The sequence below is a fragment of the Anabrus simplex genome, chromosome 1, assembly GCF_040414725.1.
Source record: "Anabrus simplex isolate iqAnaSimp1 chromosome 1, ASM4041472v1, whole genome shotgun sequence".
Taxonomy (NCBI): Eukaryota; Metazoa; Arthropoda; class Insecta; order Orthoptera; family Tettigoniidae; genus Anabrus; species Anabrus simplex.
In genome coordinates this window covers 1,698,412,352-1,698,425,987 of record NC_090265.1, presented here as the reverse complement: position 1 = coordinate 1,698,425,987, position 13,636 = coordinate 1,698,412,352, and the positions used below count along the sequence as shown (strand labels likewise).

General features: G+C 37.6%; 1 protein-coding gene across 1 annotated transcript in view; it reads right to left on the bottom strand.

The window, feature by feature from the left end:
- LOC136863856 (serine-protein kinase ATM) overlaps positions 1 to 13,636 on the bottom strand; it is a 570,640-nt gene that overhangs the window by 542,988 nt on the left and 14,016 nt on the right. The window contains exon 2 of the mRNA XM_068226546.1: positions 866 to 1,003. Coding sequence (XP_068082647.1) covers positions 866 to 1,003 — 138 coding nt within the window. The remainder of the gene's footprint in view (positions 1 to 865; positions 1,004 to 13,636) is intronic.

Below are 13,636 nucleotides of genomic sequence, written 5' to 3'. Positions count from 1 at the left end.
AGACATATCTGAATATTATGTTAAAGGGAGAGAGGTTCCACCTATTCAATACATGAAAAACAGTTGCACAAATTTATGTCATAACATGTTTAATTTGGTTTGGGACCAGTTTCGACACATTTATGTCATCATCAGCCGATAGAAAAAACATGGCAAGAGGTATACAATCAACAACACATTAAAAAAAAAAAAAAAACACATTAAAGGATAACTGTAAAACATATGCTGTAACACTTTCATGAAGAAGTGAACAATTGATGTTCATGTAGTTTTTACACTCTTGCTGTGAGTGTTAAATGAACTGAAGGATACAAGTGAAATGTAACACTTTTCCATGAAGATAAATTTTTGTAGAGATCATAAGCAGTGTACAACTGTTTTTCATGTATTGAATAGGTGGAGCCTCTCTCTTTTTAACATTGTGATTCTCAGTTCAATATGGGCCAATTATGTTTTTAACTTTAAAACATCTGAATACTGCTGATGCAACATATAATACAAATAATAGGTCACAAACTAGTAAAATGTCCACTCAAATGCAAGGAAGAAAAATTGGGCATTGAAGAAGATGACTTTAAAAAAAATATATTTGTGTGAAATAGGAATAACATATTGCGCAGATGGTAGGATTCCAAGTATCTTACTTCAACCAGTGGCCATCCACAGTTTAGAAATATCCTAGCATTTTGAGAATGTACAAAATTAAGTATTTCTTCGTTGACCAATTTTTGTGTGGTTGAGTGTACATCTAAGGTGCAGACGCCATTGCTTGTATGTGCAAAGTAAAATGAGAGGCTTTGGGCTTCAATTGGTGGTATGATAATTCATTTCATAGCTCCTGAAATGAAGATTCAAAAAACCGTACCTGAATGAGTAGCCGGTGAACAGCATTAAGTAGATATGTCCAATCTATACCATCAGCAGCACCAGACAATGAGTTACGATTCAGGAGCTGAATTATTCTTCTGTCATTTACCAGTTCACGTAATCGATCCATTGATTTCTGCAGAATATATAATTCACATCAAGTACATTTCAATTGCAACATACAATACACCAACTTGTGTCCCTCATTAATCTTCTCACATGCACAAACCATATGAGGTCCTTACCATACGTCTTATTCAACTGCACCCTTTGGTACTTCCTTTTAAGAATGCATGCAAAATAATGACTCCACACATAACTTTAGATAAAATGTAGGTGAGTTATTAGTTCCACCTAAATCTAAGAGATGGAAGCCAGAAACACTGCGGTGGTGTCTCCATCTACTGTCGTTTTACATGTGTCACACATGTTAAGTTACTGAAGTTAATACAGCCAAATAAATTAACTGCAATTGGCGAGTAAAAATGTTTTCTATACTAGAAACACACGTTCTTTCCAATGATATTGCTTTTTTTCAATCATGCATATAATATACTTGCTCACGTACCCATGCTTCGTTACGGAATTCTACATAGTATATGGAATTCTAGGTACAATACCATATACATTGTGAGTAAGATTGAGTTAGTTTGCATTGCTCTTAGTGTTACCTGAGAAACTCCAGGGGAGGTCACCATACGTTGTTTCTCATGTGAAGTCCGAGTTGGGGAGTTTTCATTGAAATGGCAGGCCCCATTTCCTACTGCCAGTCACAGTTTGGGAGTTTAATTATAATGGCAGACCCCTTTGCCTACTGCCAGTCACAATCAATATGGGAAGGTTTCATTACAAAGGCAGGCCCCCGTTCCTACTTCCAGTCACATTCAAGTTAAGGAGTTTTCAATATAATATCAGTTCCCCTTGTCTACTGCCAGTCACAATCGAGTTTGGGTGTTTTCATTATAATGGCAGGCCCCTTGCCTACTGTCTGTCAAACTCAACTTTGGAAGTTCTCATTATAATGGAAGTGTCCCATGCCCACAGCCAATCACAACTGAGTTGCGTAGTTGTCATTATAAATGCAGAACCCTTTGCCTACAGCCATCCAGGGTTGTTGAAGTCACGATCCAGCTGGGGAGTTTTCATTAAATACTGATTAACCCATATGCATCCACCCGCCCTTTGCTCTGACATTGCTAGGAATCCGCCAACTTTCTAGTATGCAACCTGGGTGTTGCAAGCTTTCGGTTAAAACAGCACAGTCGGTGATCGACTGCGCGTATTATCACGGGACCTGTTGTACATTATTGAGAAATTCCACACTATTGCTCATGACACCAAAAACAGAACTTTACAGAAATATAACACATAAAAATCCCTTTGAAATCTTAAAATTTTCATTACCTTATCTCACCTCGGAAGTTCTTTAGTGTGTGTTATGGCCTTAATTATACGGCACGAACCTAACATTTGCCGATTTGAAATAAGGAAATAATAGGAAACCAATACGACATGAGCCTAACATTTTCCTGATTTTGAAATAAGAAATTAATGGGAAACAAATCACGAGTAAGTGAATGAAGAGATTCGAACCTATATCCCAAATACAAACTTACAGCCGTATGTCTCTCTCGGTGTATTATTATTATTATTATTATTATTATTATTATTATTATTATTATTATTATTATTATTAAGTCTGAGGATCAGTGGTAAAGTTTTCACATCCAGGTACCAAGATCGTAGGCTCAAATCCGTCAGTCGCAATCGGATCTTGAGGGGCGGGAGAAAGTTCATTCGGCATTCCATGTCGTACGATATTACTACGCGAAAGATCTCTGGTGATGTATTTCGTTTTCATTCATGCACAGGATCACTAATACCTTCTTCCTCACTAATACTGCTGAAATCAGAGTGTAAAACATCAAATATGCTTTGAATTTCGCTACTACTGAGCATTTCGCACGAGCAAGCAACTTCCTTCTCAGTCAGGCCATCTAGTCAACAACAGAATACAGATTTCTCGATCGATATTTTAATCAATTCTCTTTATTTAAAGTTAAGAACTTCATATTTAGGTTCCGTATTGAAGCAGAATTCACATCAAAGAAAAGTACAATAAGTTCCACCTTTTCAATACATTATATTATGTGACAGTTTTACGTTACAGTTAAACCTTCACATTTTTATACACTCGGGACCGGTTTCGACAGTGTACCTGTTATCATCAGCCAAGAACAATTAATCGAGGACAATAAACCTTATAATACTTCAGGTATGATATAACAGTGAATATAAAATTATACATTATCTATCTACAAAAAGGTGTGAACATGTCCAGGTAAAAAATCACGATTTAAGAAAAATCATAGTCCTGTAGGGTGTACACTTATAAAATTTCTAATTAAAATAACGTGTTAAAAACCTGCTGTTATATTATAGCTATAGCAGAGATGTTTATAGGTGTAAATCTATGGAGTTTTGGCACTCAAGACATATAGCTATGTTTGACAAGTTAAAGTGTTCAAACATTTAGTTAAATGGTGTTCCACTTAGAATATGTGATACAGTTCAGCTGAGGTTATAGTAATATGTTTGTAGGCTTAGTTTTGGTATTTTTAACACTCGGGACATATAGCCATGTGTGACAAGTTAAAAGTTGATAAAACATTTAGTTAATGGTGTTCCACTTAAAATATATGGTAAAGTTCAGCTGAAGCTACAACTTGGACTTGAGGAGCAGATAATTATGTAAAATATCAATATAAGTAGAAATGAACAATTTGAATGGGTCACTGCTTGTTGATGTAGATGATCAGCGAGTCCTATTAAACAATTATACATGTCGACATGTGGTTGTATATCATCTTGCTGAGAAGTAACAAAGGTCCTGGCTAAAATGGTGCTTGTAGATCTTATGTTGTAGGTTGTGATTACATAAATTGACTAGAAGGGATCCTGATCCAAGTCGGAACCTATAAGAAATAAAACGCGATATAAAGTTACCGTATTTAAGAAACGAAAGGGAGTTAAATTTCGCGAAGTATTGGTGAATGAGAAACTCACCTCAGGTGCCAAGTTGATGGTAGACGGAACGTAGTGGAACTGACAGGCTGAGGAGAGACGAGGCCTAGAAGGGAGCAGGGAGGGGCGGAGTTACTGAGTTAGGGGAAGGAGGCAACGCGGTAGAGGCGGGACTGTGATCAGGTGGGCGCGTGCGATGGTAGGGGAAATATGTAAGCGTGTAAACTTTTAATCAATAACAACTATTTCACCTTCGATAAAACAATATACAAGCAAGACGGCCTAGCCATGGGATCCCCAGCCTCCGGCATTTTAGCAGAAATATACTTAGATTTTTTAGAACATACAAAAATTGACAATAACATAACATTTAGCAATATACATCTTTGGTCCAGGTATATCGATGATGTATTTATTATTATGGACCAACGCACTACAGACGCAGCTACCACCTTAACGCACCTTAACACTATTGATACAGACATAAAATTTACACTGGAATCCGAAGCCAATAATACTATTAATTTTCTTGATCTCACTATCACCAGACTTCTATCTTCCTTCAAATATAATGTCTACAGAAAACCTACACATACTGCCACTACAATACAAGAAGACTCTATTCACCCCCTAAGCCATAAACGGGCCACTTATAATAGCTTAGTACATCGAGCATTTAATGTCCCAATGTCGAAATCAGACCTCAACAAAGAATTAAATACCATACGCAATATCGCAGCTCATAATGGATACAACAAGAATTTTATAGAAAATATAATCAGTAAATTCAGACATCGCCCAAAATCGAACCTAATTAAAGAAGCTACTAAATCGAAATCTTTTTCAACCTTTACCTACAACCGTAATATTCACAAAATTACAAATATATTTAAGAAACAGAAAATTAACATCTCCTTCAAAACTAATAACAGAAATCTAGATATCCTATACAATTCTAACTCAATTAATACCTCTAACCCTTCTGACAAATCAGGCGTCTACAGATTTCACTGTAACGACTGTCTCAGCACCTACCTTGGACAGACCGGTAGATCGTTCAAAATTAGATATACTGAACACGTAAATGCGATAAAATACAGAAAATTTTCCGCAATAGGCCAACATATACATGATTATAAACATAAATTTTATGGTATGAATAACGACATAGACATCATTGAAATAATAAACAAAGGCCCCATACTCGATTTCACCGAACAATTCTACATCTCACTCGATCAATACCATAACCCAAATTTTAACCTTAACGATCTCTCCGAAAAACCTACAATACTTTTTGACACTTTTATCAAAATAATGAACACTCTTAAAATACCAAAAAACCGATCCATCTTCAAAACAATACACAACACGCTTACATATTTCCCCTACCATCGCACGCGCCCACCTGATCACAGTCCCGCCTCTACCGCGTTGCCTCCTTCCCCTAACTCAGTAACTCCGCCCCTCCCTGCTCCCTTCTAGGCCTCGTCTCTCCTCAGCCTGTCAGTTCCACTACGTTCCGTCTACCATCAACTTGGCACCTGAGGTGAGTTTCTCATTCACCAATACTTCGCGAAATTTAACTCCCTTTCGTTTCTTAAATACGGTAACTTTATATCGCGTTTTATTTCTTATAGGTTCCGACTTGGATCAGGATCCCTTCTAGTCAATTTATGTAATCACAACCTACAACATAAGATCTACAAGCACCATTTTAGCCAGGACCTTTGTTACTTCTCAGCAAGATGATATACAACCACATGTCGACATGTATAATTGTTTAATAGGACTCGCTGATCATCTACATCAACAAGCAGTGACCCATTCAAATTGTTCATTTCTACTTATATTGATATTTTACATAATTATCTGCTCCTCAAGTCCAAGTTGTAGCTTCAGCTGAACTTTACCATATATTTTAAGTGGAACACCATTAACTAAATGTTTTATCAACTTTTAACTTGTCACACATGGCTATATGTCCCGAGTGTTAAAAATACCAAAACTAAGCCTACAAACATATTACTATAACCTCAGCTGAACTGTATCACATATTCTAAGTGGAACACCATTTAACTAAATGTTTGAACACTTTAACTTGTCAAACATAGCTATATGTCTTGAGTGCCAAAACTCCATAGATTTACACCTATAAACATCTCTGCTATAGCTATAATATAACAGCAGGTTTTTAACACGTTATTTTAATTAGAAATTTTATAAGTGTACACCCTACAGGACTATGATTTTTCTTAAATCGTGATTTTTTACCTGGACATGTTCACACCTTTTTGTAGATAGATAATGTATAATTTTATATTCACTGTTATATCATACCTGAAGTATTATAAGGTTTATTGTCCTCGATTAATTGTTCTTGGCTGATGATGACAGGTACACTGTCGAAACCGGTCCCGAGTGTATAAAAATGTGAAGGTTTAACTGTAACGTAAAACTGTCACATAATATAATGTATTGAAAAGGTGGAACTTATTGTACTTTTCTTTGATGTCAATTCTCTTTGCCAAAGTTGCATACCAGAGCACTCTGGTGACACTTTGAGACACCAAGAACAGATTTCAATTAGAAATGTTTCCGGAAAATGCCAACAGATGTCACAAATGTCTCCAATATGCGACCTTGCATCCCGGCGTACCGGTCCGCTTGTGAAGTCCTGGCCCAGGCGCTCGAGCACGTACCAGTCCGCTTGCGGGTGCATAGGGGTTAAGGAGACTGCAATAGAGTAAGGTGTAGTTTTCTTGACCCCTCTTTCCATGACTCAGTAAAAATCTGAAGCAGAAAGCGTTTTAATAAGAGGGGCTTTAGTATTTGGATCAAGCTGGAGAATGGTAATGGAGTATACATTTTCTGTATGGCACAACATAGGAGAGTACAGAAGAGCGTCATAAGCAATGATGCAATATAACTTACGCATAATCACAATCCTTATTTACGAGATTTTAAAATAGCATTGTACAATGTCCCAGAAGGTCACGAGTTTGAAGTTGTGATTCATGCAGACTGGCAACCACCTGCTGAACATTGGGGTCTATATAACACACCCACAAGTGAGGTGGCTTTGCTGATTATGGGGCAGTTATTTGAAAAGCAGGTATGGAGTTGGTGCGAATCACTGTAACATACTCCACATGTCCTAGGTAGTTTTTTTAAACAACTGACTCAGTCAGTGTGGAGGTGAACACTGACCCAACCTGATCTATATAAGAATAGGGCTGGAAGAAAGAGGACATCCTGGCTATATTTGTATTCTCCGTGATGCAATATAACAGATTTTTCAAAAACTTCACTCCATTTCCGGAAACATGACAAATTAGAACATCTGTTTTTTTTGTTTGTTTTTTTTTTCTAGTGGCTTCACGTCGCACCAACACAGATAGGTCTTATGGCGACGATGGGATAATAGGAAAGGAATAGGAGTTGGAAGGAAGCGGCCGTGGCCTTAATTAAGGTATAGCCCCAGTATTTCCCTGGTGTGAAAATGGGAAACCACAGAAAACCATCTTCAGGGCTGTCGACAGTGGGATTCGAACCCACTATCTCCCGGATGCAAGCTCACATCTAACAGTCTTCACAATTCTTAAGTATTTCCTCCAGCCAACCAATATTGTATTAAATACCGTTGGACCCACACTTACAACTAAATTTGTCCAAGTTTGAATCCTGTACATTTTTAACATATTTCCATTGTATTTGCTGAGAGTATTTTTAATAATTGTATTTGTTGAGTGTATTTTTAATACTGAAGCTATGTACATTTTAACACAAACTCCCATTGCATTTGTTAATAGTATTTTATCTCAAATTTTTTATGTATCACTGGTTTTGTTATATGTCTTCCTCCTTTATGCTATTTTAGCTGATGTTGACCTCTAGGCTACGTCAAAACATGTCCTAGATAGTTTTTTTAAACAACTGTGTAACTTTTTAAACAGACCATTCATTAAATGGCAGAAGTGTATTGAACAGGTGGACTTTATACAATTAAATTCTTGTAGAATTTCATCTTAGAAAGTTGTTGAAGTTGCAAAATTAACCAAGCTTTGACAACAGGGAAGATATTGGACCAAATTTCCAACTCTTTTACATCATTGCCAACAAAATATATTTGTAAAAGCAAGTGTTTTTCTAGTGATGAATGTAACAAATGTCCTATTCTGTGGTAAACTTGGCCTTCAACTTTAAAAGCTGGTATAAACTTTTCCTCATGTAACTCCTTAGTTCCAGAGGATATCATTTGAAAACAACCGCTATACTTCCTAATGTCCCTCAAAAAACGCTCAGACTCACGATTGTCATTAGTAAGGAGGTTGTGTACAGGATGAGGAAGCTCTCCACTCCAATAAAAAGACCAGAGCTTTCTTCTTTCCATTTTTAGTGTGCCACCACTTGCAATCGACTTTCTAGCCAATAGCAACAACCATATCATTTTTGTAAACTGTATTGCAGTTGAACTTGAATCCCAATGAATATTTTCTTTTCCACGGGATCAACAGTTTATTTTCCTTGTATCTCCTAATCAACAGTTCATTATTTATTTACAATGTTTACGCCCACATTGGAGCATTAAAATCAATCTTATACAATAAAGTTTTCAAAAAATAAGTTCATTTTTTAAAACTTGATAATTTCCTCTTTTCCCAAAACTTATTAATTCTAGATGATCTTGCAGCCCGTTCTTCTGCTGACATAACATGCTGCTTACATTCTGATGTTTTAAGTGATAGTTTTGTATATTTGTTGTTTAGAATCTTTTTCACTTCTCTGTTTTCAATTTGCTCTGTAGTAATTTAAGGGTATGGCGGTAATGAAGGTGTGAAAGTGCTGCTCTGGAAAATTGGTGATTTCTTCAGGTAAGACCAGTGGATTGGACGTAGTTACTGATGTCAAGGTGCCATGTGGTAAAAATCTGATGTACAATTGGTGGCCAGTGGAGAATGAAGTAAATAACTACCCAATCTATGCACAGTTATGCTGAGGTATGGTAGAATCCCATCAGTGAGGTTAGACAAAGCTTGCAGCTTATCGCTTACTTTGACAGGGAACTGTACATCGTCAACACAAAAGAAAATTAAACGGCAATCGTTAGGTATTGTGTGTAGGGACGTTCAGCTTTATTTACACGATATTTAACGTATATGAGCAACGACGCACAACGCGCCTAAAATCCAACTCACTTAGAACTGAAATGGATTTAAATGGTGCTAAATGCACTGACATCCCCTGGTGTGAGATCAAGATAAACTGATTGCGATATCTAAATGCCAACATGCGCTACACAGACTTCGACACCAGGTAAAATTTACAGTGGTAATTATTGTTGAATATCACGTAAGTGATAAAAGTGATATAAGTATTAGTGGCTAGTCTGCGAATGTGGACTGTTGTTTGGCACCGGCAGTTACGATACGGTTAGTACCTACAGGCATGATGTCTGAGAAAAACTGCAAAGAAGTCAGATAATACCAAAATAAACAAAAAGGACTTTCATAAGTCAGAGAAAACACGTTGCTGCGGTAGAGGTGAAGTCAAGTCAAAAGTAAGACAGCGCAGGGAGACCAAATGCAGACCACACACTTAGACTAGAACACCACATCCGTGAAAACTTGTTACCAACAAGAACTGAGGATCTCGCCAAGGAATAGGAAAGCTATCACGCCTAAAAGGATAACTTTCAACATACACCAAAGTCCCATGAGAAGATAAAAGGATAACAAGATCATCTCACAAAATACCTAAAACACAAACAAGACAACATGCCACCCAAAACACAGCCTGCAACTAAAAACACAAAACACAAAGGGAGTATCAATAAAATACCACTCTCAGAAAGCTCTGGAGAAGAGGATTCCGTAGTCAACGTACAAGACCAAGGAAATGATATTAAGGGTATGTTTGCTGAAATATTATTAGAATTAAGAAATCTGAGAAAACAAAGTGAAGACTTCCAACAAGAAACAAGAGAAGAAATTTTACGCAAAAGAACAAAATCGGAAAAAGTGATGAATACTATGAAAAAGTAAACGATGCCTTAGAACAGAAAATCACCAATGCAAACAACAAAACACAAGAAAAGATAAACGCACTAACAGAAAGAATAAATATTCTAGAAGCACGAGAAGAACAGAGGGCAAAAAGAGAAACAATATAGTGATCAAAAGCAAAGAACTATCTTGTGAAGAAGGCAGAAAAGACGAACTGAAGGACAGAATCAATAAAATAATAGACAGAGTAGACGCAGGAATGACAGCAAGTAATACAACCTATGTGGGCAAGGACAAAAATAATAGCGGGATAGTGAAAGTCAGTTTTGAACATTTTTCTGACAAATTAAAAATTGTCAACAACAAACACATACTAAGGGGACAAGATATCTACATAGATGATGACCTCACCAGACATGAGAGAGCAATCCAAGCATCACTCAGACACAAAGCTAAGGAAGAAAGGGACAGGGGTAACAGTGATGTGAGGGTGGGTTACCAGAAAATACTGCTGAATGCCCAATGGATACACTGGAATGACATGAATTAAAAAAACGGGGGAAAGTAAAATTGCAAACCTCGGAGCACAAACAGTCAACATGCAACCAGGACGAATTAATACTAGCTATGTTGAACGTTAGAACCCTAAGAACTGAAGACAAGGAACTGGAACTCCAAAATGCACTCAAGAACATAAGCGAAGTCTGACAATACGGCGAAGATATAATAGAAAAAGAAAACGGCAACATTTTTAGCTACATAGGGGAAACAAGAGGACAAAAAGGCATAGGTTTCATAATTAAAAGCCATTTAAAACAGAATATACAGGAAATAAGAGGAATCTCAGAGAGGCTCATGGTATTATCCCTAAAAATAACAAACATCAAAATCAAAATAATCCAGGTATACGCACCCACAGAGGCAAGCACAGAAGAAGAGATCGAAGAATTCTACACTCTAACAGACTACAAAGCACACAGAATATTTGTAATTGGTGACATCAACAGCAAAGTAGGGAAAAAAGGAATACGAAGACGAAGAACCCATGGGACTATATGGATATGGAACAAGAAATGAAAGGGGAGACAGACTCATACAATTTGCACTAGGACAAAGATTAAAAATTGTAAACACCTTCTACAAGAAACACCCGGAAAGTACATGGACGTGGATCGCTCCGAATGGAAAAACCAAAAATGAAATAGACTACATCCTAGCTGATAGCCTAGAAGTTGTAAAAGACATCCAAGTAATCAATGGTCTAAAATTCGATACAGACCACATAATGGTCCGACTGAAAATGAGAATAAAGAAGGAAAAGAGGCACTACTTCAGCAAGACGCCCTCAAACCCCGAAAGTACAGATCGAACAGAATACACAAAAGCACTACAACACAACCTCCAAGAGCTTAGTCAACAAACAGACCTGAAGGCACAAGAGTATTATACACAGCTCGTAAACTGCATATCCCTCTCAGTCAAGCAATCCTCGACACCGGGAAACAGAAGAAGAAATAGAATAAAACTAAAGGATAGTACTAAAAGACTGAACAAGGAAAGAGAACGTCTGAAATCACAAGCCAAAGAAAATGAACGCACAAAGCTGGAATATACAAACATCAATAAACAAACAAAAAGGGAAATCCGAAAAGACATCAGAGACCACAACACGGAAGTAGTCAAAGAAATCATGGAAAATAGAAAATCAATGAAGAAGATTCGAAAGGAATTAACTCCGGACAAACATTGGATACTGGGAGTGAAAGACAGTAATGGTAAAAGACAAGCCAAGAGAGAACAGATAGTGACACAAGTGACAGAATTCTACAGGAAATTATATACAAGTAATTCCCAAAATGGCACACAGTGTCATAAGACGACAAAAGAGGACATTGAGGAAGAAATACCACCCATTCTTCCCAGTGAAGTAAGAGCAGCCATAAGGGAAGCAAAGAATGCAAAATCCCCAGGGGAAGATGGAATCTACAATGAATTCCTGAAATGGGGTGAAGAAGACATAACCCTATTCATCACTAAGCTATTTATCAAGATACTCGAATCAGAAGACATACCAAGGGAGTGGAAACAAAGCATCATCATACTTCTGCACAAAAATGGAGCCAAAGACGATATAAATAACTACAGACCTATCAACCTATTTGTAAATCTTTACAAACTCTTCATGAAGATCCTAACTAAGAGAATGGCGAAGACAATAGATGAACAACAACCAGTGACACAAGCAGGATTTAGAACAAATTACAGTACATCAGACCACCTACAAGCAGTGAATCAACTGATCGAGAAAACACAAGAATTCAATTTGGATGTCTATATAGCATTTGTGGACTACAATAAAGCATTCGACTCCGTGGAACGGGAATACCTTTTAGAAGCACTGAGCAAACAAGGGATCCAGAACAAATACATCAGACTCCTGAATAAACTCTACGAAGGCAGCGAGGCCAGAATAAAAACAGAAAGAGAAGGAAAGAATATCAAGATAGAAAGAGGAGTTAAGCAAGGGGACCCTCTCTCACCAAAATTATTCACGTGCTTACTGGAGAAATCAGTTCAGAAAACTAGATTGGGAAAACAAATACGGCATCAAAATAGATGGAGCAAGACTAACGCACTTACGATTTGCAGACGACATCGTATTGGTGGCAGAGTCGGCAACGGAGCTAGAACAAATTATAACAGAATTAGACAACATCAGCAAAGAAGCGGGCCTGACAATGAATCCAAGAAAAACAAAATTGATGACTAATGCGCTGGAAACTCCAGTTAGCGTAAACGGAGAAATACTGGAATACGTAGAGGAATGTGTATACCTTGGCCAGAACATATCATTCTCAAACTGTTCAGAAAAAGAGGTCAAACGGCGAATAGGACAAGCATGGAAGAGGTTCTGGTCTCTAAAGTTCATACTGACAAACAAGACTCAGAAACTCACCCTTAAAGCTGAAGTCCTAGAAAAATGTGTGATACCAGTCCTACTATATGGATGCCAAACCTGGGCACTAACACTAAAACAAAAGAAAATGATCCATATATGCCAGCACAAAATGGAAAGAAAACTACTCCAGGTCTCATTGAGAGACAGAATACGGAACGAAGATATACGAAAAAGAACCGGCATGAAAGACGCTCTGATGACAGCCGATCAGCTAAAGTGGAAATGGGGAGGACACGTAGTGAGACTGGAGCAAAATCGATGGACCTACAAAATGACAATGTGGGATCCCAGACAAGGAATGCAGAACGTGAGAAGGCAAAGAACTAGATGGGCAGTCTTGTTTGCGAGATGGGGAGGAAAACAATGGACAAGAACAGCAAAGATAAGGCAAGAGTGGAAAGAGCTGGGAAAAACTGTGTGCAGAGATCACTGACCTTATGGGATACACCTTTGCTCAAGCCCTGTGATAACATAGGTCGATCAAGACACATTTTATAGATATTGTGCAGCAGTGAAATATGCAACAGTGCGCTTCCACAAAGAGACCTGAAGGTCACCTCTCTAATCACGACGGCATAATACAGTAAAATTGATAAAAAGAGGTTTTTATGAAGTGGTGAATATAAAATTATCATCCTCGCATACACTGCGGAAAGAAGCCGTGCAAGTGTTTTTTTTTTTTTTGCTAGGGGCTTTACGTCGCACCGACACAGATAGGTCTTATGGCGACGATGGGATAGGAAAGGCCTAGGAGTTGGAAGGAAGCGGCCGTGGCCTTAAT